The 24734-nt window shown below is 55.1% G+C and overlaps 4 protein-coding genes and 1 long non-coding RNA gene across 11 annotated transcripts in view; 2 read left to right on the top strand and 3 right to left on the bottom strand.

Annotated features, from left to right (window-relative positions):
• The window catches only part of LOC132432352 (uncharacterized), a 70838-nt gene extending 66590 nt beyond the window's left edge, over positions 1-4248 (bottom strand). Inside the window, exon 1 of the long non-coding RNA XR_009520877.1 lies at positions 4192-4248. This is a non-coding gene — a long non-coding RNA (uncharacterized lncRNA). The remainder of the gene's footprint in view (positions 1-4191) is intronic.
• Positions 4249-4340: 92 nt separating this feature from the next.
• On the top strand, positions 4341-6557 carry RPL29 (ribosomal protein L29). 3 transcript variants are annotated; one of them, XM_060022622.1, is made up of 4 exons: positions 4341-4389; positions 4742-4845; positions 5164-5228; positions 6034-6557. In XM_060022622.1, the coding sequence occupies exons 2-4, from the start codon at positions 4809-4811 to the stop codon at positions 6433-6435; spliced, it is 504 nt and encodes a 167-aa protein (XP_059878605.1). In that variant the 5' UTR covers positions 4341-4389; positions 4742-4808; the 3' UTR covers positions 6436-6557. The 3 variants fall into 3 exon arrangements, with proteins under 3 accessions (XP_059878605.1, XP_059878607.1, XP_059878606.1); XM_060022624.1 differs by having other exon boundaries at positions 4367-4389; positions 4801-4845; XM_060022623.1 differs by lacking the exon at positions 4341-4389 and adding an exon at positions 4418-4523.
• A 620-nt stretch (positions 6558-7177) lies between these two features.
• On the bottom strand, positions 7178-23727 carry ACY1 (aminoacylase 1). Of its 5 annotated transcripts, XM_060022607.2 has the most exons (17): positions 23597-23727; positions 20541-20796; positions 19149-19480; positions 11462-11577; positions 10730-10794; positions 10535-10639; positions 10092-10186; positions 9744-9820; positions 9569-9658; positions 9405-9461; positions 8988-9061; positions 8857-8906; positions 8592-8736; positions 8421-8489; positions 7735-7814; positions 7548-7608; positions 7180-7465 (listed from the first exon to the last, which is right to left on the bottom strand). In XM_060022607.2, exons 4-17 carry the CDS (start codon positions 11553-11555, stop codon positions 7301-7303), a joined length of 1227 nt encoding a protein of 408 aa, XP_059878590.1. In that variant the 5' UTR covers positions 11556-11577; positions 19149-19480; positions 20541-20796; positions 23597-23727; the 3' UTR covers positions 7180-7300. The 5 variants fall into 5 exon arrangements, with proteins under 5 accessions (XP_069397262.1, XP_059878590.1, XP_059878591.1 ...); XM_069541161.1 differs by lacking the exons at positions 8592-8736; positions 8857-8906 and having other exon boundaries at positions 7178-7465; XM_060022608.1 differs by lacking the exons at positions 19149-19480; positions 20541-20796; positions 23597-23727 and adding an exon at positions 14768-14892.
• Positions 13502-16701, bottom strand: ABHD14A (abhydrolase domain containing 14A). Its single transcript, XM_060022619.1, has 4 exons — positions 16409-16701; positions 16133-16248; positions 14768-15003; positions 13502-14555 (listed from the first exon to the last, which is right to left on the bottom strand). The coding sequence occupies exons 1-4, from the start codon at positions 16684-16686 to the stop codon at positions 14373-14375; spliced, it is 813 nt and encodes a 270-aa protein (XP_059878602.1). The 5' UTR covers positions 16687-16701; the 3' UTR covers positions 13502-14372.
• On the top strand, positions 19898-24481 carry ABHD14B (abhydrolase domain containing 14B). The gene is made up of 4 exons (XM_060022618.1): positions 19898-20391; positions 21318-21553; positions 22785-23026; positions 23383-24481. Exons 1-4 carry the CDS (start codon positions 20111-20113, stop codon positions 23560-23562), a joined length of 939 nt encoding a protein of 312 aa, XP_059878601.1. The 5' UTR covers positions 19898-20110; the 3' UTR covers positions 23563-24481.
• Positions 24482-24734: the final 253 nt, after the last annotated feature.

Below are 24734 nucleotides of genomic sequence, written 5' to 3'. Positions count from 1 at the left end.
TCCCCTATGATATCACTTATATGTGAAATCTAAAATATGACACAAATGAGCTTATTTATGAAACAGAAACAGACTCACAGACACAGAAAGCAAACTTATGGTTACCAAAGGGAAAGGGTGGGGGAGGGATAAATTAGGAGTTTGGGATTAGCAGATACAAACTACTATATATAAAATAGATAAACAACAGGGTTCTACTATATAGCACAGGGAACTATATTCAATTTCCTGTAATTAACCATATGAAGAATATGAAAAAGAATATATATACATGAATCACTTTGCTGTACATGAGAAATTAATGCAAGATTGTAAATCAATTATACTTCAATTTTAAAAAAATTATCCGGTTTAACCCCACAAGACAATTACTATTTTCATCTGCAGGTTACACTCAGAACTGAGGCTTAGAGAACAGAGATCTGGACCAAGTAGAAAAGCTGACTTTTGTCTCTGTGAAATCCCTCCAGGCCAACTGACCTCTTGCCTCCTGATTCTGCCATCTGCCTGGATTGGTGAAGTACGTACATTTAATTCCTCAAACATTTATCAGGTCCCCACATGTACTTGGCACTGTGCCAGGCACAGAAAAAAATCACCCCAGATATCTCTGACCCTATAATTTCAATGAGTAAGCCCCAGTGGATCCTACTCGAGCTGTGAGTTGGGCTGTAGCTCTAGACAAGGCCTGGACAAGACAATACCACTGCAGGCCACATGGCTCAGGCGGATCACATCCAGCCCTGCCAAGTCCAAGGTCCGTCTGGTCACCGAGGCCTCACATCTCTCTGTGTCTTATGCCCAAGGCGTTTACAAGGGGCCTGGGTGATAGACGTTCTGCTGAGTCCAGGTAGTAGTTCTGCCCAAGGCTATGCCACAGAGGTCAGCAAGTGGACCCAGGCCTCTGCAGAGACAGAGATGGGGCAAGAACTGCTGACACACAGAGAGTGAGGAGGAAGGGCTGGAGGAAGCCCTGGAGGAAGGGCTAAGTTCTTTACCTTTTTTGTGTTAGAAACTCCTTTGACATCTGGTGATGTTTACTGACATCTCCTCAGAATAAGATTTTTAAATGTGTAAAATAAAATAGGATTACAAAAGATTTTTATGAAAAGGGAAAGATGTCCATGAGTTACTACTGAATGAATAAAATCAAGTTACAGAAGAGCTTGTATAAGCTCTTTACACATTTATGAAGAGAAAAAGAGAGAGAGACTGGAAGAGGAGCAAGAGAGAGTGAAAAGGAGGAGGAGAGAGGAGAGGGAGGGAAGAAAGAAAGAGAGAAATAGAGGAAGAAAGGAAGGAAGGGAGGAAGAAAGAAGGAGGAAGGAAGAAAGGAAGGGAGAAAGGACAGAAGGAGAGAGAAAGAAAGGAAGGAAAGTAGGAAAACTATCTCTTTATACATATGGCTGGCCCTACCATCTTTCCCTGGTGCCTCAGTGGTTAAGAATCCGCCTGCCAATGCAGGGGACATGGGTTCGAGCCCTGGTCCAGGAAGATCCCACATGCCACGGGGCAACTAAGCCCGTGCACCACAACTGCTGAGCCTGCGCTCTAGAGCCCACGAGCCACAACTACTGAAACCCGCACGCCTAGAACCCGTGCTCCGCAACAAGAGAAGCCACCGCAATGAGAAGTCCTGAGAAGCCCGCACACTGAAACGAAGAGTAGCCCCTGCTCGCCACAACTAGGGAAAGCCCGTGCGCAGCAACGAAGACCCAACGCAGCCAAAAATAAATAAATAAACAAATTAATTAATTAAAAGAAGAAAAAAATGAAAAGCATGGCAGGCCAATGGCTCCAGATCATGGTTCCCTTTAGCCCCCCAAATGGTCCCCTCAGGTCACAGCCAAAGCTCCTCATTCTTGTCACTGCCTCCTCCCTTGCCTGACAGCTGGGATTTCACCCTGGGCCTATCCCTATAGCAGCTCCAACAGTGCTGCATGGCCATCATCTCTGAATCTGCCTCCCTGTCGGACTATGGCTCTCTGCTCGTTGCTTACTCTGCCACCGTCGAAACAACCTAGTAACACCAAGTCCTCAGCACATGTCATTGCTCACTTTTTAGGATCTGTGAGAGCTACTGCTTAGTTGGAAGGCCACACAATGGGGCAGCCTGGTTCCTTTAAAGCTGTCACAGCCTTTTTTGCCGACCCCTAACATTTGCTTCCCTTTCTCAAGGTGTGGCAGTCAAACCTTCTCCCCTGGGAATTCTCTGGTGGTCTAGTGGTTAGGACTCTGCGCTTTCACTGCCGAGGGTGTGGGTTCAATCCCTGATCACGGAACTAAGATCCCACAAGCCATGTGGCATGGCCAAAAAAAAAAACCCCAGAACAAAAAGCCGCCTCCTCTTTGTCCAAACTTCCAGCGCCACCTCTCCCATATACCCTGGGGCCTCGTGCCACGCCCACCTCCTACAGTCCCCACCTCTGCCTACTAGCTCCTCCACCTGTTCTCAGCACCCCTCAAGGACTCTGCTCCTGCAGAGGCACCTTTCTGGCCTCAATTGTTTCTTTTTTTTTTTTTTTCTGCGGTACGCGGGCCTCTCACTGCTGTGGCCTCTCCCGTTGCGGAGCACAGGCTCCGGACGCGCAGGCCCAGTGGCCATGGCTCACGGGCCCAGCCGCTCCGCGGCATGTGGGAACCTCCCGGACCGGGGCACGAACCCGTGTTCAATTGTTTCTTTGTTGGCACTAGGTTACCCCTTGAGCATCTGAGCCTGCTCTTGATTCTCCTAACTCACACCTGCCAGATTTCTCTCCCTCTCCTCAGGAATGCTTCAGTAAGGAGTCACCTGTGTGTCCTGCCTCCACATCCTCCTTTCCCTTTCACTCCCCAACTCTCTGCAAAATGCTTCGGTCAGTCCATGAACCTGCCTGCCAAGGAACGTCCATTCAGTAGGTGTTTCTCAAGTTCCTGTTCTACATCAAGTGCTGTGTCAGGCAATGGGAAAATGAAGGTGACCAAACCAGTTCTGAACTCTTGGTGCTTGAACCAATGAACACATATACAAGTAAATAGAAAACGTAGAGTGTGGAAAAGTTCTGTGAAGGAAGCAAACAGGATGAGAAGATGCAGAGTAACTGGGGAGATGGGGCAGAGGGTCTCTGTTTTAGATAGGGTAGGCCAGGGAGGCTTCTCCAAGCAAGCACGCTATCCAAAGAGCAGGGAAAACGTGGTACAGGTGGAGGGGATAGCAAGTGTAAAGGCCCTGAAGCAGGAACAGGTATTCCTGCTTGGCAGGAAAGAAAGAAGTCCATGGGTGTGGAGAAAAGTGAATGATGAGGAAAGCATTGCCAAGATTAGGGGAGGTAAAGAGTTTATCTCTAATGCAAGGTGAAGTCCTTGCAGACTTTAAGTGACAAGATCTGATTTGTTCTTAAAAAGTGCCCTCAGGCCCCACTGTTGTGTGGAAATGAACTATAGGGGTAAGAGGTGGGGAAGGCAATAGAGTTATTAGGAGGCAACATTTACTTATTTTGGATGACAACAGGCATATCACATTTAATGCATCTAAAAAGAAACATCTGGAGACTTCCCTGATGTTAAGACTTCGCCTTCCCATGTGGGGGGGCTGGGGGGCTGGAGGCGGGTGCAGGTTCCATCCCTGGTGGGGGAGCTAAGATCCCACCATGCCTTGTGACCAAATAACCAAAACATAAAAGATATTGTAACAAATTCAATAAAGACCTTAAAAATGGTCCACATCAAAAAAAAAATCTTAAAAAAATAAAAAGAAACATCTGGATCACTGGCCCCCTCAAAATAAAGCAACAAGACCCCTGTCCCTCCCCCAATCTTCCCCATTTCTGTAAAATGCGCCATCTTCACGCACTTGTTCAAGTCAAAAACTTAGGGGCTACACAGGCCTTCTTGCTCTCCCCAATCTTCTGCGTCCCAAGCCCAGTCTACCCTCTTTCCTTACCCACTCCTAACCATCCCCCGTGCCCCGACTCAGCTCCAGGCACCATCCTGTCCCATCCTGCACCAGACTCCTGACGGCTCTCCCTCCTCTGCCCGCTACAGTCCATTTTCCGCGCAGTAGCCAGAAATACTTTTTTAGGAACACGAATCTCCTGTTACCCCCTGCGTAACATGTATTCCTCAATGACTCCCTTCGCCTTCAAGACCTTTAATGAGACCTGGGACCCAAGTCAGGAGGAATATGAGGAAAAACGAGAGGGGTCGGTAAACCTGAAGGAGCGAGGCCAGGCCCGTAGCACCACCTTCCCATCTGGCTTGTGTCCTCCGGGCTTAGGAACCTATCTTCACGGCGCTGGGGGAAGCTTTTCCAGTAGTCCCTTCCTGCCGCGACAAGCCTATTTCCCGTGCTGCACCACGGCGTTCCTCCTCCTCTTCCGGTCCCAGGCGTTTCGGGATCTGCGGGCCCCGGTGAGTGCTAGCCGCGCGGTATCCGGAGCCATCCGTGACTCCCGGACGGCGGCGGGGCGCGTGGCCTTCGGGAGGACGGGGAGACCGGCTGCCTGGCTGTGGGGAGCGGAAGCCGCGGGGCGGGGACGTTGCTCGTGGGTTCTCAATGGATGGATGGGAGGGGGAGAATTCGGATTTGGGGGGAGAGCGCAGCCTTGCGGCTGGGGGGGTAGTTTCGAGGCACCATTACCTGAGTTTGGGAAGGGGAGACTGGCGTTGGGTCGTGCAGAATGAATCCGGGCTGGTGGAGGGCGCAAATGCAAGGCATCTGTGCTGAAGCCTCATTCAGGCTTCTGGCCTAACGTTCTTCTAGATCAAGGCGAAGAGGTAGGCCCGGCCCCGCGAGCTCTGATCTCCACTCTCGTCCTCCAGTTGCAGACATGGCCAAGTCCAAGAACCACACCACGCACAACCAGTGTAAGTTCCCCTGGCCCAGCCTTCATCTAATGCTCCAGACCCTGGCAAAGATTAGGGATACTGGTCAGGGAAAGGAGGCACATTCCTACAGTGGGCCTGGGGCTGATTTTACTTTCAGCCAGCATTACCTATGGGGCTGTAGATTTAGAAGCCAGGGATCCGCTTGGGATAACCCACAGTGCTTTGCATTCAGTGGTAAGGGGTTTCTTAGACGGATCCCAAGTAAGGAGAAATTATGGTTCTCCCGGGCTTGCAGCTGTGATGGTGGTCTTATTAGAGGAAATCTCTTTTTTGGTCTAATTCCTTTTTTCCCCACAGCCCGAAAATGGCACAGAAATGGCATCAAGAAACCCCGATCACAACGATATGAATCTCTTAAGGGGGTGAGTGTGTGCGCCGAATCAGAAAGAAGTGTGTGTTTGGCTCCAGTTGCGTGGTCAGGGTCTTTCATGTAGCTTAACTGTCCTTCGTTTTGCCTGGACTTCATGCTGTGCCAGACCTGTAATAAAGCTTTACTTGGCTTTTACTGGCCCGAGTTGTAACCTGCCTCCTGAGAGCAGTTTGTCTGATCATCTCCCTTGCTCACTCAGAGCTTTTCAAGGGAAGGGGTGGTCTTGCCTGTGTACCCAGTACCTTGTGAGCCTTCCATTCCACTTTGACCACCCATATGACCTTGATCTGATGCAGTACTAGGCATGGAGGGGGCAGCTTCCCTTCCTGTGCTAGGGAGTTCTAAGGATTAGCCAAGAAGGCTGAGGCTGTAGGGTCTGAGCACAACTGAGTCTTGTCTCCACTTTGCTACTCCACTGTACTGTTGGTCTCTCCCCGCCCCCTTCCCTTCCCTCCGTTGGTCCCTATTCTGCCTTGTTTGCTGTGAATCTGTTGTACTAACCTTAGTATTTGGCACCTTTTAAGGGTGAGGGGGTGGGGTGTCCGTGAGGGGGTTTCAGGAAAAACTCAACCAAAATCCTGCTGTAGGAATTTGTTCTTCCTTTCTGAGCTCTATTGGGCTCCAAGGGCCAGATATTTCTGCATTTAAGGTTGACTTGATGCTGTCTCAGCTCCCAGCAGGCCTCGGCTGGCGACTGATAGTCTCGTGGGTGCTGCTGTGGAGAGGGGCACCATGGGTGACTTGGGGGCCCCTACATGCTGCACTTAACAGCCACCTGTACATTTTTTGTCTTCCAGGTGGACCCCAAGTTCCTGAGGAACATGCGTTTTGCCAAGAAGCACAACAAGAGGGGCCTGAAGAAGATGCAGGCCAACAACGCCAAGGCCGTAACTGCACGTGCTGAGGCTATCAAGACTCTTGTAAAGCCCAAGGAGGTCAAGCCCAGGATCCCAACGGGCGGCAGCCGCAAGCTCAGTCGACTTGCCTACATTGCTCACCCCAGGCTCGGGAAACGTGCTCGTGCCCGCATCGCCAAGGGTCTCAGGCTCTGCCGGCCAAAGTCCCAGGCCAAGGCTCAAACCAAGGCAAAGGCTGCAGGTGCAGCTGCGGCTCCGGCTGTGGCTCCAGCTCCTGCTCCCGCTCCAGCTCCCGCTCCCGCTCCCAAAGGTGCCCAGGCCCCCACAAAGGCTCCAGAGTAGAGCCTTTGTCTGCCAACGTGAGGACAGAAGGACTGGTGTGACCCCTGGGCTGCTGTCTGCATGGGGCTGGTGTCCTCCTGTGCTATTTGTACAAATAAACCTGAGGCAGGATCTTTCAGTCACGTGGGGTCGGTACCTACATTTTGTGTGGGAAAAGAGTTTAGCCTTCCTTGGATGGCAGGGTGTGGGTGGGAGTCAGGGGAAATAGGGCCTTGGAGTGCCAGAAGGGGACTTAGTAAATGAGGAGTGGTTCGGTGCCTTAGGGACACTGGGGCACATAGCTTGCTGGACTGGGCAGGCTGGTGAGGACAGAGAAAAACCCCAAACATCCCTGTCAGGTCTTAAAGCTTACCCAGAAGAAAAGGGAGCACCCAGAAGAATTCTGCACTCTGGCCTGGGGAGTTTTAGGTTCCTAGCGTGCCTGGCCAGCATTCACTGCTCTGAGTTGTACAGTCCCCCAAGTTCTAGGGCTCCTGGGAGGCCAAGCAATGGTGGCACTGCCTTACTTGCATGACTGTGCTGTATTCTTTGCCCCCTGGATCAGGTGCTTCACCAGCAGTCTTAGCCCTCAGAACAGCCAATGAAGCACTGTTCCTGGTCACACTAGATCTTCATCTGTAGTCCAACTTTGGGCACTGGGGATGCTCAAAGAGTTGTCGTTATGCTGGGGCAACAGGTGGGACCCATGGTGTATGATCCCTCATCTCTGAAGTAGGTGTTACTATTATCTTTGAAAGCCTGCTCCGTGAACATCCTTGCTGTTAGTACTTCAGAAGTGGCCCCTGTCCACACAGACTTTATTGTTGGGCAGGGGGGAAGGAAGGTCCTTGGCACTGATCGGGGTGGAGGTTGGAGAGCGCGGGGCTCAGCTTTCGCTGGGCAGGGCGGGCACGCTGGCCAGGGCAGGCAGCAGCCGAGTGTATATGTCGATCCCGCGGAGGAACATGGCCTCGTGCAGCCGTTCATCGTGGTCGTGGAGCAGCACGGGTGTGTGGTTCATGGGTGAGAAGCCCAGAGCTGGGACCCCCACCTGCAGGGGGCAACAGGAGCCGTTAGGGGGAAGGCCAGCACCCAGGACCATTCCACTGCCCACCCTACTGCAAGCAGCTCACCGCGCGAAGATAGCGGCTGTCTGTGGCAGCGGGGAAGATCTCCGGCTCCAGGGTGAGGTTCCTGTAGAGGGAAGAACCTGGTGAATGAATGTGGAAGCAGAGAGGGGAGAGGGCAAGGGAAGGGTTGAAGGAGCAAAGGAAGGTGGGAGGGAGGGAAGGGGAGAGGGGGGCTGGCCGGTGTGCTCACATGTCCTTGCAGACCCCACTAAAAGCTGCCCACCAGGGGTCTGAATCATCAGTAGATGTCACTCGGGGCTCTGTCCATTTCTGTGGGGAGAAGGATGGCAGGATCAGGACAAGGCCTGGCATCTTGCCCTATTCTTCATAGGGTAGGCTGTGCCTGGCACGGGGCACACACCCACCTACCCAGACATCCAGCTGGCCAGTCCAGCAACAGGCCCTCTTTCAGTCTCTCAAAGGTCACAGGTCTGGGACCTTCTGTGCCCTCCACTTCCTGTCCATCCTCAGATCATTCCTAAGTGCCCCTTCCTCAAGATGGCACTCCCAGACCCCTCAGACTGGTCAAATACTCCAGTTACAGATTCACAGTTATGAGGTCCCACCCTTTCCTGGACCACATGTGTTCACACTTACATAAAAGTAATACACAATTTTTTGATTCATGTCTATTTCTCCCTTCATTGTGTAAAGACTATGAGGGCAAAAACTTGTCTAATTTCACTCCCTAGTATTCCCCAGCACCCAACAGTGGCCTACACAACTAACACTTGTTGGTGAACAAAACATGTCTCTCACAGCTAAAGCCAGGATGTATGCAGGCACACCAAACGTACACTCCTGCAGTGATACATGCAGCAAGCCCAGCCTCCCCAGCTCCTACAACTCCCCTGTTGTAGGTTCCCCAGTCCACACCTGAGCAAACTCGAAGGTGACCCCTTCGCCAGCTGCCTGGCACCAGCCCTGCAGCTGCTCCTCGAAAGCCTGTGAGAAGGGAGATGAGCTGACCCCTCAGGCTCTCCCTGAGCCTCTAGGACAGGGCTGAGGACCCAGGCTCCCTCCTCCAAACCCAGGTGGAGATGGCACCTTCAGGTCCACATCTGGTGCCACGCGGAAGTCAAAGCTGGCGCTCATAGTGGCAGGTACCACATTATAGGCTACACCACCCTCTAGCTTAGTCAGGTTCACGGAGGTTACGGCCCCCTGCTTCAGCTGAGGGTCTGACTGCAGCCTGTGGGCGGGGGCAGGGGCAGCAGCAGCAAGGGGGAAGAACAGATAAAAAGGGGGCTCAGCCCCCCTCCTCTCCTGCGTAGCCTCCCAGAGCCCCGTGCCCTTTCCCAGGCTGCCTCACCTCTGCCTCTCCTTCTCCCGAAAAGCCAGGATAGAGCTCACAACCTTGTGCTAGGAGAGTGAGGTTAGATGTGAGAGTGGCCCCAGGACAGCCTCGGGAACTCCCAAACTCCCTCCCCGTATGCCACACACCAGCTTCTCTGCTGCCGTGTCCTCAATGAATCGTGAGCCGTGGCCTGGCTTCCCAGTGCTTGTGACCTGCACCCCTGAGAGACGCAGGGGGAAGGGGGTGTCTTCAGTATGGGAGAGGCTGGAAAAGCAACCAGCCCTGGGATGGGCCCGGGGTCTTCCCCTCATTCCAGGCTCCTCTGCCAGGTCTCTGCCCGCCTCAGAATGCACAGTGTAGAGCTGGTTTCTGCCCATGGTTAGGGCCTCCTTTCAGAAGCTCAGGAAAGAGATGCCCAGGTAGGAAGGGGCTGGGAGGCAAAGGCCCTGGGTTCAAGGCCTACTCAGGCCCCAACTTGCTGTGGAACCCTTGGCGGGCCCCTGCCCCTTCTGGCCCAGTCTCCCATCTGCACAGTGACCCCCAACGTCCAAGTGCATACTCACACCAGGGGCTCCGCTCACTGTAAAACACAGTGAAGGCGTCAGTGGGGTTGGCCAGGCCTGAGGAGGAAAAGGTTGGCCAGGCCTGAGAGGGTGGAGCGGCCCAGCCCCCACTAGCAGCCTCCCTATCCCCTGCTGGCCAGTCAGTGTCCTGCCACCCTGCTCACCCTCATCCAGGGCGAAGCCAGCCCTCAGGGCCTGGAACTCAGGCCGCTTCACAAACAGCTCCATGCCTTGGTGACCCCCAATCTCCTCATCTGTAAAAGAAGCAGGAATGTGAGATAGGGGGTGCCCCAACACTCTCCCCACCCCTGAAGGTGCCCCTCCTCGAGTCACTCCTACCTGGCACAAAGGTCATGTGGATGGTTCTGGGGAAATGGTGGCCCTCAACCTTCAGCCTCCTCACAGCCTCCAGGTACCTGAGGGGCAGTAAGAGGGTGTAAGCCAGGTGCTGGGGGGGAGCCATCAGAGCAGGCAGGCTGCAGCCTTGGGCCGTGCTCTGCCACGGCCTAGCAGGTGACTCCAGAAAGTCTCTGTCCCTGTCTCCCCATCCATGCAATGGTCATAGCGGGAATTCCCGCCCAAGGTAAGGGGTCAAGATGTTCCTTGGCCTTGATGTTCTCCAATCACACCTGGGTCCTGGGTCAATCCAACGGGCCAGTGGGGAAACTGGGAATGAAGGACACTCACTGGATGCTGACACACTTCATGTCCTGGGCGCCCCTGCCATAGATGTAGCCGTCAGCATCCTTGAAGGCTTCAAAGGGGTCATGACTCCAATGTTCCTGGGGGCAGGGGCAGGAAGAGGGACCCAAGCACCAAATGTAGTCGTTAATCCACTCTGCTCAACTGTGGCCCTGCCCAGGGAGCAGGTGCCCTAGGAGCCCACGTAGGTCTGAAGAGGGCAGCTGACAGCCATCCCTCATCTCTGCCTCCCACCACCAACCCTGCCTCTGGCATACCCCACCCCTGGCATGGAATGGCTACTGGGCAGAGGTTGCTTGATTGAGTGGAGTAATGCTCTATGAGGTCGAATCAGTGCCAGGACCAGCATCGTGGGATCCCTGCAGTCGAATGGGGGATCCGTACCATCTTTGTCCCCAAGGGTGTTCCACTCCCTACACCCCCCGCACCTTGAAGACAGGCACCACATCGGTGTGGGAGTTGAGCAAGAGGGAAGAGAGTCTGGGGTTGGTGCCTGGCCAGGTCAGCACAGTCACCACACGGCCAGGTGCCACCTGGAGAGGGCCAGGAGGAGGGGTCGTCAGTGCACGGTGAGGAGCTGTCCCAGGCCCACCTCCCCTACCCATGCTGGGCCACAGGCTCACCTCCACTTTCTGACAGCCCAGGCCCAGTTGGCAGGCTCTCTCCTCAAGGAAGGCCACGGCAGCCCCTGGGAACACAGACAGCCTTGCTGCTGCTTCTGCCTCCCCACACCTCCCACGGGCCCAGGCAGAGATGGGGGTACATCCAGAGAAGGGAGCAGACCCCTGCCTCAACACAATTCCACATCCGTCAGAGACATCTGCATCGCTGTCCCCAAGAAAGAAGACATTTTTGGCCAGTGACCCTTTGTAGAAGGCCAGGTGGGAAGTCCAGAGTGAGAAGCAGGTGTCATTGTTACCTTCCTTAATGATAGGGAAACTGGCGCGGAGACATAAGGCTCACCCACTGTTTCCCAGCTGGTAAATCACAGAGCAGGGATTTGGATTGGACCCCGGTACACAGTTCCCAGCCACCAAGCCTGATTCCCCGAAGGTCTGTGGCCTTTGTTCAGCCCCAGTAGGCTTCCGGGGGCCTCTTCTTCCCTTCCCCAACCCCAAGTGCTGGAGAGTAAGGTGAAGTTGTTCCCTATTTAACTACCAGTTGTAACTTTTGGAGCAGCACAGCCTGGAGGGGATGCTGAGCTGTCTGCTGACCTAGGGAACGGCTTAGAGGAATGGAGGCGCCATTTGAGGCAGATTAGGCTCAGCTGGGTGACGGGTTGGCGCCTGGTTTAGAGCACAGTCCCCGCCCCTGATGCCCCACCACAGGTCCTCCTGGAACCTCCGCGTTCTCACCGTAGTCGGGCTCGGGTTGGACGGTGCGGATGCGCAGGTACTGACGGAAGAGCGTCACGGATGGGTGCTCGCCTTCACGACGCTTGCTGGCCATGGCGCTGCCCTGCCGTGGTGAGCTAGGGGCAAAGCGAGTGGCTACCTACCCCTCCCCGCCGCTGGGGCTGGTGGGCTCCATTTACACGCAGTCCCTCCCCAGGGCGGTTCCCCGGCCGCCCCGCAGGGAGAGAATACCTTGTTTCGGAGCCCCTAGTTACAAAGGCCCCATTCTGTTTCAGGCGCTGTGCTGGCCACTTTCAACACATTTCCTTATTTAATCCCCCAAGGAACCCCATGAAGTTCGTGCCTCTGAAAGCCCACATTACAGAGGAAAAAACTAAGACAGATTCAGAGACACCTAGAAAGTAGCTGAGCCACGTTTGAAACCAGACATTGACTCCCCCCCGCCCTCCTCAAAAAAATTCTCCCAGTTGCCCGGATTTCATGTCAGGGAGCCCCAGATCCCTCTACCCCTCTCCACAGCCCCCCACCTCACTCTCTGCTGGTCTTGGGCCCGCGCTCCCCTCTCGGCGTCCGCCCTGGACTGTGGGCGGGACTCCAGGTCCTGCGAGGTCTCCGGATCAGAACTGCCGCGGTCCGCCCACCACGTGGCCGGACCTCGCAGGGCGGGACCGAAGACTGCGAATCAGGGCCGTCCCAATCTCTAAGGCCCAGTGAGCGTGGGCGTCTCCGCCAGCCAGTGGCTCCAGCCTCCGCCACTTACATGAGCCTGGGATTCAGGGGCCCACCCCGGGGCAGCTGCCTCCGCCGCCGGCCCCGCCCTGCAGCCGACAGCGAGCTACAGGCTGGCCCCGCCCCCGCAGGCCCCGCCCTTGGTCCTGGGCAGCGGGCCCCACCTCCCGCAACCTCCCGATTGGGCCAGAAGGGAGGAAGGCGGGCACTGACCGGAAACTTCGCAGCTGCCCCCTTGAGCGCCCCCTCGCTCTCAGAGTACAGCTTTGAAAAGTCCTGCTGGGTCTGGCCCCGGCCTGCTCCACCACCCCCTCCCGCGAGTCTTGGACTTCTCCCCTCCTCAAGCCTCAGCTCCTCAGGGGCGGCCTCCCTGACTGCCTCAATGCTCCCTGTGTGGAGAGGTTATTGGTTAATATCTGTGAGCTCCAAGATGCTGGTCCATGTACCCGTAGGATTCTGTCCCTGGCAGGGGACAGAACAGACGGACAGCGTGCCAGGATAAAGGATAAACGAACGGATGGGCGCATGTGTGATCGCACCACTGTGTAGGCAAATCTGTGTATCAGTGGGTGACTGTGTGTATGACAATGTGAGATGGTGGTTGGGTGTGACAGAGGATGGCACGATGAGAGGATGTAATCGTGACGCTGTATGACAGAATGAGAGGTGGGAAACTGCACAAAAGCATACGTGTGGCACCTTCTTGGCTGACCCTGTGCCAGGCTCCCTGGCTCTTCTGCAGCCACTGGAGAAGGAAGATAAAGAGGCACAGGTGTCCCACTGGCCACCCACAGGCTGCACACAGTTGTAGCTGCCCATTTGTGCGTCCGGCTGTCCTTTGTACTCTCAGCCAGTTCTGCCCTCAGTTCCAGGGGCTGAATCAGCTTGGGGAGGGGTGGGGTTGAAGACTTCAACCTCTGGGCACAGAGGAGGCAGGCTGGCAGGGTAGGGTAGGGTCCATCCGACCCTCGTGAGGTTTAAGTCAGACTGCTGACCCACAGATTCCCAGGGGCAAGCAGGCTTGGTGGTTCACCAACAATGCTATTGTTGGGGCCCAGGGCAGGCCATCCCAAAATGTGCCTCAGTGGCATGTTGGTTATTTTGAATTAAAGTCACTTGAGAAATGTCCAATGCAAGAGAGACATTCGACCCTCCTTTCTGTCTCCCTGAAAACAATAAATCTCTATACAAAAGGTACACTCCCTGCATCTGGAGGTAGGACACTCTGGTTTCCGGAGATAGGGAATTCAGGCTGAGAAGCCTGTATAAACAAACCTTGTTAATTCTTTAATTTACTACCCTCAAGCCCACTCTGTTTAGATTCTTTACTAATTCAGCAGCCAAAATATGCTTCTTTGTCCTGTCAAGTCCTCACAAATTTATTCTTTGTCTAAAAAGTATAAAAGCTGCCTGCTCTGGCCACTTCTTAGGTCCCATTTCTACGAGACCTCCTTGCACATGATTAAAATTTCTTTTTCTCCTATTAATCTGTTTTGTGTCAATTTTATTGTTAGTCCAGCCAAGAACTCAAGAGGGGTAGAGGGGGAAATTTCCCTCTTCCCAATACTGTGTTACTTATTAAATCACATTCTCCACCCCACCTTTACAAATCTTACTCCCTTCGGCCATAGGTCCTCTATTCCTGACTCACTCAACTCAGCCACTAGACCCTGGATTTCCCACCAATCCCAGTGGTCATTCAGCAGTAGTAACATCCCCTCTCCATGACACTCCCACGTCGCCAGCCCAGTATGGCCAAGTGCTCTGCTTAACCAGACTCAATCCTAAAACCACTTTCTGAGCTAGGTGTTACCATCATGCCCATTTTACAGATGAGGAAACTGAGTCAGAGTAGCCACTCAGCAGCCATCTAGTAAGTAGCGCATGTCCTTAGCCTTCCCAGGCTGCTGGAGCAATCCCTCCAGCTCTCAGTCCCAAAGCAGTCCCAGACTTGCCTCCAACTCCAACCCCACCTGCAGCAACGCCAGGAAACAGAACCTGTCACTCCCTAGGCATAACAAAAATGCTTTCTTTTATTGTGCCTCTGAGATGAAATGAGAGGTCCTGACTGGGCCTGGCCCTCTGGCCTCTACCCTCCAACCCCAGGGGCTGCCTCCCTGGTGGAGACTGGTCCAGATCCTCCAAGCTCAGGCCAGGCCTGGGGCCTGGACAGTGGGTGAGCTCAAGGCAGATGGTCAAGGAAGGCAAGAAGGACGAGGTGGAAGTCTTGTGGTTTGTGGAGGTAGCAGGCATGGCCTGCATCGCGCAGCTTCACCACAGAGTGGTTAGGCAGGTGGCGGAGCTGCCGCAGTGACTCCCAAGCCAGGACGCGGTCCAGCTCCCCATACAGGATGAGAGTCGGGGTCTGCAGGGCAAGGCAAGGGGCTGTGATCCTGGGGCCTGATGGGGACTGGCCCTCAAGCCACCTCCTTAGGAAATCTTCCCTATACACCCCATCTCTCCCATCCAGATCAAGGATGGGGCCATGTGTCCTCCAAGTAAGACCTGAGGCCTTTCCCCCTATGACTCGAGCCAGGGACAGGAAGCCAGGACTTTTGGAGACCCTCCTCCCAGTACCTTCACGGCCTGGAACTGTTCTTGGGTGTAGTTCTGGGTGGACGCAGGTGCAATGGGCACGAATCCATGCAGCTGGTGGTGGCCTTGCATCAGGAAGGGCAGGGCATAGCAGCCACTCAGTGAAGGGCTCACCAGCACGACATTCTGCACCTCTAGGTCCTGCAGCACTCGCTCCAACAGCTGTGCCCGCCCTGCCTCTGTGCTTGCCTCCTTCGAAGGTGCCGAGTTCCCAAAACCTGGGAACAGCAGAAGGCACCAGCTGAGGGAGGCTGGGAAGGAGGTCAGGACTTCCTGCCCACCAGAGTGAGGGAAAGAGATGGGGGGCAGTGGCATATAGCATCTGCTACCCCAAACTTCCTAGACGTTATTTTTGTACTGTGATAGGGCTGCTAGAAAACCATCTTTCATTCATCATGTTGGCAAAACTAAAAAGACTGATAATACACAGTGTTAAGGAAGATGTGGACACTTTTGTACATGACTGGAGGGTAAATCCACACAGCATTTTTGGAGGGTAAGATAATATTTGTCAAAAAACTTCAAGTGTGTGTCCTTCGACCCATCAACTGGCCTTGATGGCTACCCTACAGAAATGATTGCCCACATGCTCAAAGAAGCACGTCCAAAGATGCTTCAGCTTCCTTACTTGAGCATTTCAACTGACACTGAAAACTCTAAAGCAGGCTACATGTACAGCCACCAGTCGAGGAGTGGCCAGATAAAACCTGTTCATCCCTCTGATGGCACACACGACGGAGAGGGAGGGTCACAGTGCCTGGCATGACCCATGAGACATGGTAGAGGAGAAGAAAACTAGGCTGCAGATAGATTCACTAAGCTGGCAGGACACCAGTCATGTTTACAGCCCCCACCAAACAACCCTGTATCTCTAGGCATGGAAACGCCCAAAGAGGGCCTGGCACCCTCAAACTGCTTAGAGAAGTGAGAGGGAGAGAAACATGGCATGGGTCTCTGAGGGCATCACTCTTGGTTGATTTTTTAATGACAAGAATAATAGCAAAAATCATTTGTATAGCTGAAAAAACAAAAAGCTACCTAGTTTGTCATAAAAAGGACAGTGAGATCTCCCCATGCAATCGCTTGTGAGGCAGGTCACGTTGCTAACTGCTCTGTGACATGCAACAATCCACACTGTAGTTTTCAAGGTAGAAAATTAAAAACACAGAGCTTTTCGTGTTGACACTTTGTGTTGTGACTTGCCCCTGCTTGTTCAGACACTGGGGTCCAGATGCTCCCCAGCCACAACTTAGGGCTTTCCTAACCCTCCAGTTCTCCCCTCTGGCATGCTGTCCCCATGTCCCTGCTGCACGTTACCTCCTTAGACCCAGGGGTGGGGGCTCTCACCTGGGAGGTCAAGGGCCACGGCCCGGTAGCCCCTCTGTGCCAGCAGCTGCAGTGTGCCCAGCTGCTCCCATGTCCGGGAGTTAAAGGCCTTTCCATGGAGCAGCACCACATCCACCCTGTGGGCACACAGGGGAGTGTGTGTTCTGGGGGTTCTTTCTTCCCAGGCTTCTCCCACTGCCTTCCCAGGCCCTGAGCACTTTGAGCTGAGCTGGGGGACCCACATAGGGACTCCCCGCGGGCCTAGTGCTTCCACTACACCCTGGGGTCAGCACCCACCTGCGGGCCCGGTGAAGTGGGAGCACCTCGCGGTAAAAAATGGGGGAGCTGCCAGGGGTGAGACCAGCCAGGATTGTGACATTGGGGTCTCCCCAGAGCCAGGAGGTCTGCTCAGGGGGTCCTGGCAGCCCCACATACAGTAGCAGCATGAACAGCAGGCCCAGGCCCAGCAGGGCGACCTGGGACCGGGTCATGGAGTTCTGTACCACAGTCTGGAGGAGGAGAGGAGAGGGAGAAGAGGGTAGGGCTGAGCCCCTGCAAGGTCCCCTGGACCCCATTCTCAAATCCCACCCAGGAGCGCCCAGCAGAGGAAAAGCTCAGCCCTTGCCCTTTCCTCTGCTCCAGGCAAGGATCTGAGGGTTCACACCCAACTACTCCACATGCCAGGGCAAGGGCTCAGATACCCTAAAGCGTGAGGAGCATCTGAGATGTCCTCCTGGCATCAGTGGCCACCATCATCCTTGTGCCAGCTAAAACCACTTCCATTCATCAAGTGCTTATGATAGCCAGGCCCTGTGCTTGGCCCTTCACATGTAACGACTCATGAACCCACACAAAAACACTAGGGAGCAGGTATTATAGGTCTCTTATAGATGAGGAAACTGAAGCTCAGAGAGGTAAATTCTCTTACCCAAAGTGCAGAGTAGCAAGCAGGGGAACTGGGACTTGAGCCCAGGGCTGGGCTCCTAACCACCAGGCCACACTCAGTTTGCCAAGGAGGAAACCAAGGCTGTGAGGTGACGGATGAGCTCGTGGACAGAGTGCTGAGAGTCATCAAAGGTGAAAGACATCAAAGAGTAAAGCGATGTCCCACTGAGGGCATGTTTTGAAATGGTTCTTTTTATCACACTGCATATAATAATGCTAAAATCAGAATGTGTTTTACCACTGATGGGAATATTTAATGCTCTACCCCAGCTGATATTAAGTGGGAAGAGAGCTCATGGAGAATATCCTTGACGGAGGAAATGCCTAGGCATGAGGGGGTATGCGGCTAGGGAGAAGCATGGCACATCTAGAAGTGGAAAGGGAGCCGTGGAGGCTGGAGAGACAAATGCCTCCCACCCCCCAGCTTCACGCCAAATGACCTGCTTCATGGACTCCTCTAGTCTGAGTTCTTTGCCAGCCCAGAAAACAGACCTCAGTATCCAGGACCCAGACAGAGCAGTTAGCCCTGCCTTTGAGACTCTGCTCTACCAATTCCTGGCTGTGTGCCTTGTCAGTAAAATGGGGAGGATAACCTGGCAGCTGGCCTCCCAAGACTCCTGTGAGATTTCGGTAATACAGTGGACCTGACCAGGGGCTGTCTTATCATTTCTTGGGTCTAGGGTGAGCAGGCCTGCCTTGTTCCCAGATTCCAGTAAACAGGTCTTTATTGAGTGTCATCTGGGCGCTGGCTGGAGTTCAGGGCTGGGGAATCACCTTGGATCCCCCCACCCCCCACCCCTCCCTGAACGAGAAGGCTTGTTTCCCAAGCCCCCACCCCCAGGCTCAAGGGTCAGGTGGTGACTGGGCAGTGGCAGCCCCTCTGGGGCTGAGGGAGGACCAGATGATGAGTGGAGGAAAAGCACGCTCCTCTATTCTTTCTGACCACGACCAGCCTCGGACGCAAGCCTCCATCGCGCGGCAGCCTAGGTTCCCACCAGGCAGAGCATCCGCGCTGAACCTCTCCTCTGGTGGGCCTGGTGCCCTGGGGCACCTCTCCCGGTAGGGAGGGACGGGACTTCAGCCGTTGCTATGGCAACCCAGGCAGCTGGAGCACTAGACAACAGTACGCTACAGATATGGGGGGAGGGGAGGGAGGCGCTGTACCCGCGTTAGGTCCTTGGCATACGCGTCGACAATGACACACAGGTGTACAGACGTGCACACAAACTCTTGTCCCCAAATGCTTTTCCTTTGTACAAGTTATTCCCTGCACGTACAGGCAGCCTCCTTGCACACGCACGGGCCTCTGCACAATCGATACCTTGAAACACCCTCAAAGTCACGCACACATTCAGCTATCAGGAAGGCAGAGGGACAGGTAGACACATACACGCTTTCAAAACCATATGCAGGGTTTCCGTGGTGGCGCAGTGGTTGAGAGTCCGCCTGCCGATGCAGGGGATACGGGTTCGTGCCCCGGTCCGGGAAGATCCCACATGCCGCGGAGCGGCTGCGCCCGTGAGCCATGGCCGCTGAGCCTGCGCGTCCGGAGCCATTGCTCCACAATGGGAGAGGCCACAACAGTGAGAGGCCCGCGTACCGCAAAAAAAAAAAAAAAACATATGCAGACCCTCATATTTCAAGCACCCAGTCATACACACAACCCCAGAACTACACACGCACACAAGAAATACACAGGCACAGGTAGAAAGACGGACACCCAAACACAGACCCTCAGAAATACACACACAGACACACAGGTAGATATACACCCTTAAAATCACACGCACACAGAAATTCACACAGTAGACATACAGACACAAGCGGGCAGACAGGCTGACATAACCCCCCCAACACAGGCACACAGAAACACCGATACACCACACACACATACACGTACACCCAGAGCCCCAAGAACACACGCTGACAAACGCGCGGGCGCGCACACTTGACACACGAACACAAACATACTCGCTGCCCCAGCGCGGGCCCCTCCCAGCAGGACTCTGTCCCAGGGCTCCGGGGGCAAGGGGCGGGGCAAGGATGGCCCGCCCCCGGCACCCTGCTGGCCTCGCTCCCCGGGGACACTCACCGGGCTGACAGGGATGACCGGGTCTGCCACCGTGGGGCGGGCTCCGCTCAGGTGCAACCAGCGCCAAACAGCCCCTAGACGTTGGCGCTACCTCAGCCTCCGCCTCTCTGCGGGCGGCTGCGAGCCTCCGCGCGCCTGCGCAGTCCGCGGTCTCGGGTCCACGCCTAGTAGCCGAGCTGGAAGGGGCACTGGGGGCGGCACCCCAAAGCACAGAGGCTTGGCGCCCCCGTCCCCCCGTTCCGATTTTCCGGATTGTTTTTGGCCTGAAAGCCGGGGGAGGGACAGTCGACTTCTTCCCACCAGCACGTCTCCACCCTTGCTCAGTCTCCGGTCTGTACAGCAGGGTTAAGGATAAGGGTTGTCTTAAGGACCACATAGGGTTGTCACCACCACAGAGGCCTGTCTTAAGGACTGAGGGATAGGTCAAGCCTTAGAACAGTGTCTGGCGCGGAAGCCTCGCTGTGTAACTGCCAGATATTAGTATTGTTATGCAGCAGCCCCAGGTCTCCGGCCATCCACTTCCCTGACCCCTGCAAATACACAGGCGCTGGAGCACTCGGTCAGGGCCCGGGGTGGCCTCTAGGCTCCTATGTCTCTATATGTCACCTATCCTGGTTGGTGACATGCGACCAACATCTGATCTGTCCCTGGCCTGTGTGGGCAGACCTGGAAAAGGGAGGCTGCACGGAACACCCAGCATTCACTCCTTATTAGCACTCTGTGAGGTAGGCAACATCACAGCCATTCTACAGGCAAGGAAATAGGCTCGGAGGCGTTGGGAAAACGATCAAGGCTGGGCATTGGCAGAGCTTCGCATTCAAACCTGTCGGGCCTCAGCCACATGCCAGACAGACGACTCTGGGTTTGGGCAGCCCAGGCTGGGGATGAGGGGGTGGGGAGGAAGGGGGAGGGAACAGGAAGGATGAGACCCCAAAGGAACCCTCCTTCTCAAGCCACACCATATGCATGTGGAGCAGCTCGCTGAGGGTCTCGGGGCCGGACCCTGTCCGGTGCTTGGGGCACGTGGGGCCGAGGGGCGTGGGGAAACTGAGACAGCTGTGAGAAGGATGGGTCTAGCAGCACCCGTCGGCCCTGGGACGGCTTGCGGCCACAAGCGGGCGCCCCGGAGCACGGCCCGGCCCACGCCCTCCGGCGGGCCACATCCCTGCTTCCCCGCCCCGGGCCCCAGTCGCCGCCTGCACTCGCCTGCCTCCTATTTGCGAGAGCCCACGCAGCTCCCCAGGTACCTGCCCTGCGCCCCCCAACCCTCTCTTCCTCTCTCCAATTACAACCCACTCCCACCTACCCCAAGTTTCTCCTCTGCCCATCTCGGTTCCCCAGGCCCCCTTCCTCGGGTCTGCCCCCACCCCCTCTGCATGCACCCTACCACACCCTGCGATCCACAACCGAGGTCCTCGGAGGGGACACAGCGAGCGGTGGCGGCGCCGGTGACCGCGCCCCTGGCCGCGGCGTCAGTGCGTTGGGCCCCAGCGAGCAGCGCGCTGAGCACCTCGCTTCCCTCGCCGGCCGGAACTTCAAAGCCTTTCCCTGCTCAGCGCTCCGGTTTCCGGCTCCGGAAAACAGATTTTTTTACTCTAACCCCTATCCTCTTCGGCCTGCGATGCCAACCTACGACCTATAACAGTGCCTGGAACAGGAAAATGTTGAAAAGCAAAATAGTCAGCTACTTACTGTTGGTTGCTGTTGATCCATTTACTATGCTTACTATGTGCTAGGCACTGGCGAGTGTTTTACATGCCTGGCCTCATTGAATCCTATCAACCACCTAGGAGCTAGTACTATTTTGTATTATCCCCATTCGTAGAAAAGGATAATAACAATGGGAACAATAATTGTAATGGGAGACCCATGTATTAAGTTCTTTCCAAAGGCAGGCACCATCAATTATCAATTCTTTTTTTTTTTAACTCATAAATTCTTGAGATAGGCTTTAATGTCCCATATTTCAGATGAGGAAACCAAGGCAATTAGGTAGTGGCAGATGCAGAAATAACACCTATGTCTTCCTCACCCCCAAAGCATGTTCCTAGAGTTTTGGGAGCCTCCTTGATGCTCCAGGAGGGACCCCTGCCCTGTCTGTGGCAGCCTCCCTGCTCCACCTGGGCAAGGTGTTCTGTGGCTTCTCATCAGCCTGGCCTTGAACCACAGGTGCTTCACCAGCACAGCAGGAGGTATGGCAGACGTGGAGCAGCACGAGGGCACCATCCAGGTGCAGGGCCAGAGACTCTTTTTCCGAGAGGCTCACCCGGCCAGTGGGCAGGCCACCCGCTTCTCCGTGCTGCTGTTGCATGGCATACGCTTCTCCTCCGAGACCTGGCAGAACCTGGGCACGCTGCACAGGCTGGCCCAGGCTGGCTACTGGGCTGTGGCCATTGACCTGCCAGGTAACTCCAGGGAAGGCTTCTGGACAGGGGTTGTGGGAGCCTCACTGGGGACCCAGGGCTGGGGGCTGGGGGACTGGGAGGACCTAGCCAGGCTGACTCCTGAGCTAGACAGGGCGCAGTGCACACTACAAGGGCCTTTGAGCTTCTCTAGTCCATCTGGGTGTGGTCTGGACACTGCCCAGCTGCTTCTAACTGTGTTGCCCGGGGCAATGTCTCTGCTTCTGTTTCCTCATCTGTAATGGGAGATAACCACACTCTTTCTGGGGTTTGGCTCTAATGAGAATGGAATGAGATTATCCATGTGAGTATGTGGCCAGTACCTAACACATAATAATCGGTGCTCAGTCGATTGGAAGTAAAATATTTTGAAAGAGCCGAAACCACAGGCTCTGTTAGAAGCCCTGAGGAGTGACACTGAGTCCCCTGGCACCTTTGGGGGTGGCTAAGCCCCCAGTCATGATCCCACATACAAAGCCCTAATTTAGGTCCTGAGGGAGGGAGGAGCAGCACAAGACTGCCAGTCATAGCCTCAACTGGCGGGCCCCAGCCCATGGTGCCAAGTGTGAAGGTGGCAGCATGGCCAACCTGCTCCCCTCACTGGCCATGGCTGGTATGGTTTCAGTGCCCAAGGGCGGGCCTCCAGGCTGGGACAGGATTGGTTCTGACAGTGGATTGGGCTGAGCTTCAAGGCCAAGGCCTTGAACTAATCCTTCTGCAGAAGGTAGGGATTGACTAATTGGAGGGGAGGGATGTGTGCAGAGCCAGTCTCTCATCCACTGTCCTGGAGGCATCTACCCTGCCAGCCCTGGGACAGGTGCCTTGAAGCAGTTAACTCAATATTCACAACAATCTCAAATGGCAAACACTTTTGCTACCTCCTTTTAACAGATGGGGAAACTGAACAGTAGAGTGAGGGCTGAGGGACTTTCCCAAGCTTACATAATCTATAGTGGACAATTGGGACTTGGATCTGGCCAAGCTGGGCTTCAGAGCCTGATTCTTTGAGGACGCTGTACTGGGGGAGATGGGCACAAACATGGAAGGAAATGCCTTATGCTTGCTACAGATATGACAGACCTAGGTTGCTGTAGGAGTAACTACAGCATGCAACACTGCCTGTTGCAGGAACCTGGCACAGCGGTTGACCTAGGAGGGCTTCCTGGAGGAAGGGACCCTCTCTCCCGTTTTCCTACTCACCACCTTTGTCTCTCACGCACCTGAATCCCTGCAGGTCTGGGGCGATCCAAGGAAGCAACAGCCCCTGCCCCTGTTGGGGAGCTGGTCCCCAGCAGCTTTCTGGCAACTGTGGTGGATGCCTTGGATATGGGCCCCCCAGTCGTGATCAGCCCATCGTTGAGTGGCATGTACTCCCTGCCCTTCCTCGTGGCCCCAGGCTCCCAGATCCGGGGCTATGTGCCAGTGGCCCCCATCTGCACTGACAAAATCAATGCTGCCGACTATGCCAGAGTGAAGGTACCCCTATGTGGGAGGTTGAGATGTCCCTGCCAGGAGCAAGGAACAGTCCATCCCTGGGTACTGGGTAACCAAAGGGGTAGCTTCCGGGAGGAGTTGAACCACCAAACTCCGCCCTTTTGGTGTACTAGGCAGAAGATTACTGTGGCAAGCCCTGTGCTAAACTGTGTGCTGGGGCATACACAAATTCATACCTCTCCAAACCATCCCTGCACTGGGCCAACTTGTCTCTCTCTGTCATTTGCAGTGACCCCAGGGAGAGACCAAAGTGATGGGGAGGGCTGGAATTGATCTCTAGGAGGCTGGGGCTGGTGGGGCAGGTCCCTGTTGACTCTGCCTCCCTTTGCTTTCTCTAGACCTCGGTTCTTATCGTGTATGGAGACCAGGACCCCATGGGTCAGACCAGCTTTGAGCACCTGAAGCAGCTGCCCAACCACCGGGTGTTAGTCATGGAGGGGGCGGGGCACCCCTGTTACCTTGACAAACCCGAGGAGTGGCATACAGGGCTGCTGGATTTCCTGCAGGAGCTAGCATGAGGCGCAGCCCTGCTGATGGGGGTGGGCCACTTGCCTGCCTTGGGCTCTCTCTCACTCATTCTCTCTCCTTCCCTTCGTGGGCTCCTGCTCATCCTGCACATCCAACAGGTGTGTCTTTCTATCTGAGTTCTTTTAGGGTCTGTCTTTTCCTCTTCTTTCTCTTGCAGTGACAGACTGAAGAGGTGAAATCAAGAGGAAAAAATTCAGGAATCAAGGGACATAATCTGGTGGAGGGTAATCCATTAGATGAGCTTCTCCTATAGGCTTTCCTGCTCGGCTTGCATTCCTTCCTCTGCTCTGCCCAGCCTCGCCCCACCTCCCAGCTCCTCCTTTGGCTGCCCTGCTGGGCACAAACACCCCCTACCTTCACCTCTTAGGCCACAAATACATACATGCCCACATGCATGCATACACATTACAGTCATCTATGTTCCCAAATATGATCCTTCACTTGGGGGCAACCACACAGGTACATGCAACTCTGGGCTGATACGCACACTCTCACAGCAGCTTTGCATTGCATGCACAGGCACACACACACATACTCTGTCCCCACACAAGCACTTGCACAGGCACATGCTGCCCTCCCCAACCATTCAGCACCCCATGGCTGGGAAGGTGGGGACACCATGAGGCCAGCCCTTGCAGGAGACCCTCTACCAAGCTTAGGGTGTGGCCAGCTTTGAACTTCACTCACCCACAAGTTGCAGCTGGCCCCCAGATCAGAAATGCCCACAAAAGGGAAGGGCCATCACTTCGACCCTCAGATCTCCCAGCTTTTCCACTTTCTTCTGGGTGCTCCACAGCTCCCCAGGTTATTAGGCCTGGGTCTTCTCAGCCAAGCTAGTTTCCTGCTCTGAGTTTTGGGGGGTGGGGAGACAGAGATTGGAGGTCTGTGAAATAAAGTGATGCAATTAGACCCCGCAGGCTCTCGCTGTCTCCAGAGCGCCGCCCCTCCCCCGCCCCTTGGGACCGCCACTGCAGGCCCCTCCCCCACCCTGGCGGGACCAGATGGTCCCCCTGCCCTTTGTCCACCGGGCCAGATGGAGGGGAAGGGAGATTGGATTCCCCTCCCCACCCCCACACACCCAGGTGCCAAGAGACTCAGCTGTAGGGGGAGGTGGAGGTCAGTGGGACCAGGCTGAGCCGATTACGGAGGAGAGGGGGAGGTA

Source organism: Delphinus delphis, chromosome 10 (assembly GCF_949987515.2).
Source record: "Delphinus delphis chromosome 10, mDelDel1.2, whole genome shotgun sequence".
NCBI lineage: Eukaryota > Metazoa > Chordata > Mammalia > Artiodactyla > Delphinidae > Delphinus > Delphinus delphis.
Note: the sequence above shows the minus strand (reverse complement) of the source record. Positions and strands in the feature narration are given on the sequence as shown.

Excerpts from the sequence above, each read along its gene's own strand:
- RPL29 (XM_060022622.1), top strand. The coding sequence starts at position 4,809 with ATGGCCAAGTCCAAGAACCACACCACGCACAACCAGT. Across the intron at positions 4,846-5,163 it reads CCACACCACGCACAACCAGT|CCCGAAAATGGCACAGAAAT; the intron begins GTAAGTTCCCCT and ends TTTTCCCCACAG. Across the intron at positions 5,229-6,033 it reads GATATGAATCTCTTAAGGGG|GTGGACCCCAAGTTCCTGAG; the intron begins GTGAGTGTGTGC and ends TTTGTCTTCCAG.
- ACY1 (XM_060022607.2), bottom strand. The coding sequence starts at position 11,555 with ATGGCCAGCAAGCGTCGTGAAGGCGAGCACCCATCCGTGACGCTCTTC. Across the intron at positions 10,640-10,729 it reads TGGGCTGTCAGAAAGTGGAG|GTGGCACCTGGCCGTGTGGT; the intron begins GTGAGCCTGTGG and ends GGCCCTCTCCAG. Across the intron at positions 8,490-8,591 it reads CACCAGATGTGGACCTGAAG|GCTTTCGAGGAGCAGCTGCA; the intron begins GTGCCATCTCCA and ends CCCTTCTCACAG.
- ABHD14A (XM_060022619.1), bottom strand. The coding sequence starts at position 16,686 with ATGGGGTCCAGGGGACCTTGCAGGGGCTCAGCCCTACCCTCTTCTCCC. Across the intron at positions 16,249-16,408 it reads CCACTTCACCGGGCCCGCAG|GGTGGATGTGGTGCTGCTCC; the intron begins GTGGGTGCTGAC and ends GTGTGCCCACAG. Across the intron at positions 14,556-14,767 it reads AACAGTTCCAGGCCGTGAAG|ACCCCGACTCTCATCCTGTA; the intron begins GTACTGGGAGGA and ends CTTGCCCTGCAG.
- ABHD14B (XM_060022618.1), top strand. The coding sequence starts at position 20,111 with ATGCATGTGGAGCAGCTCGCTGAGGGTCTCGGGGCCGGACCCTGTCCG. Across the intron at positions 20,392-21,317 it reads GAGCCCACGCAGCTCCCCAG|GTGCTTCACCAGCACAGCAG; the intron begins GTACCTGCCCTG and ends CTTGAACCACAG. Across the intron at positions 23,027-23,382 it reads CCGACTATGCCAGAGTGAAG|ACCTCGGTTCTTATCGTGTA; the intron begins GTACCCCTATGT and ends TGCTTTCTCTAG.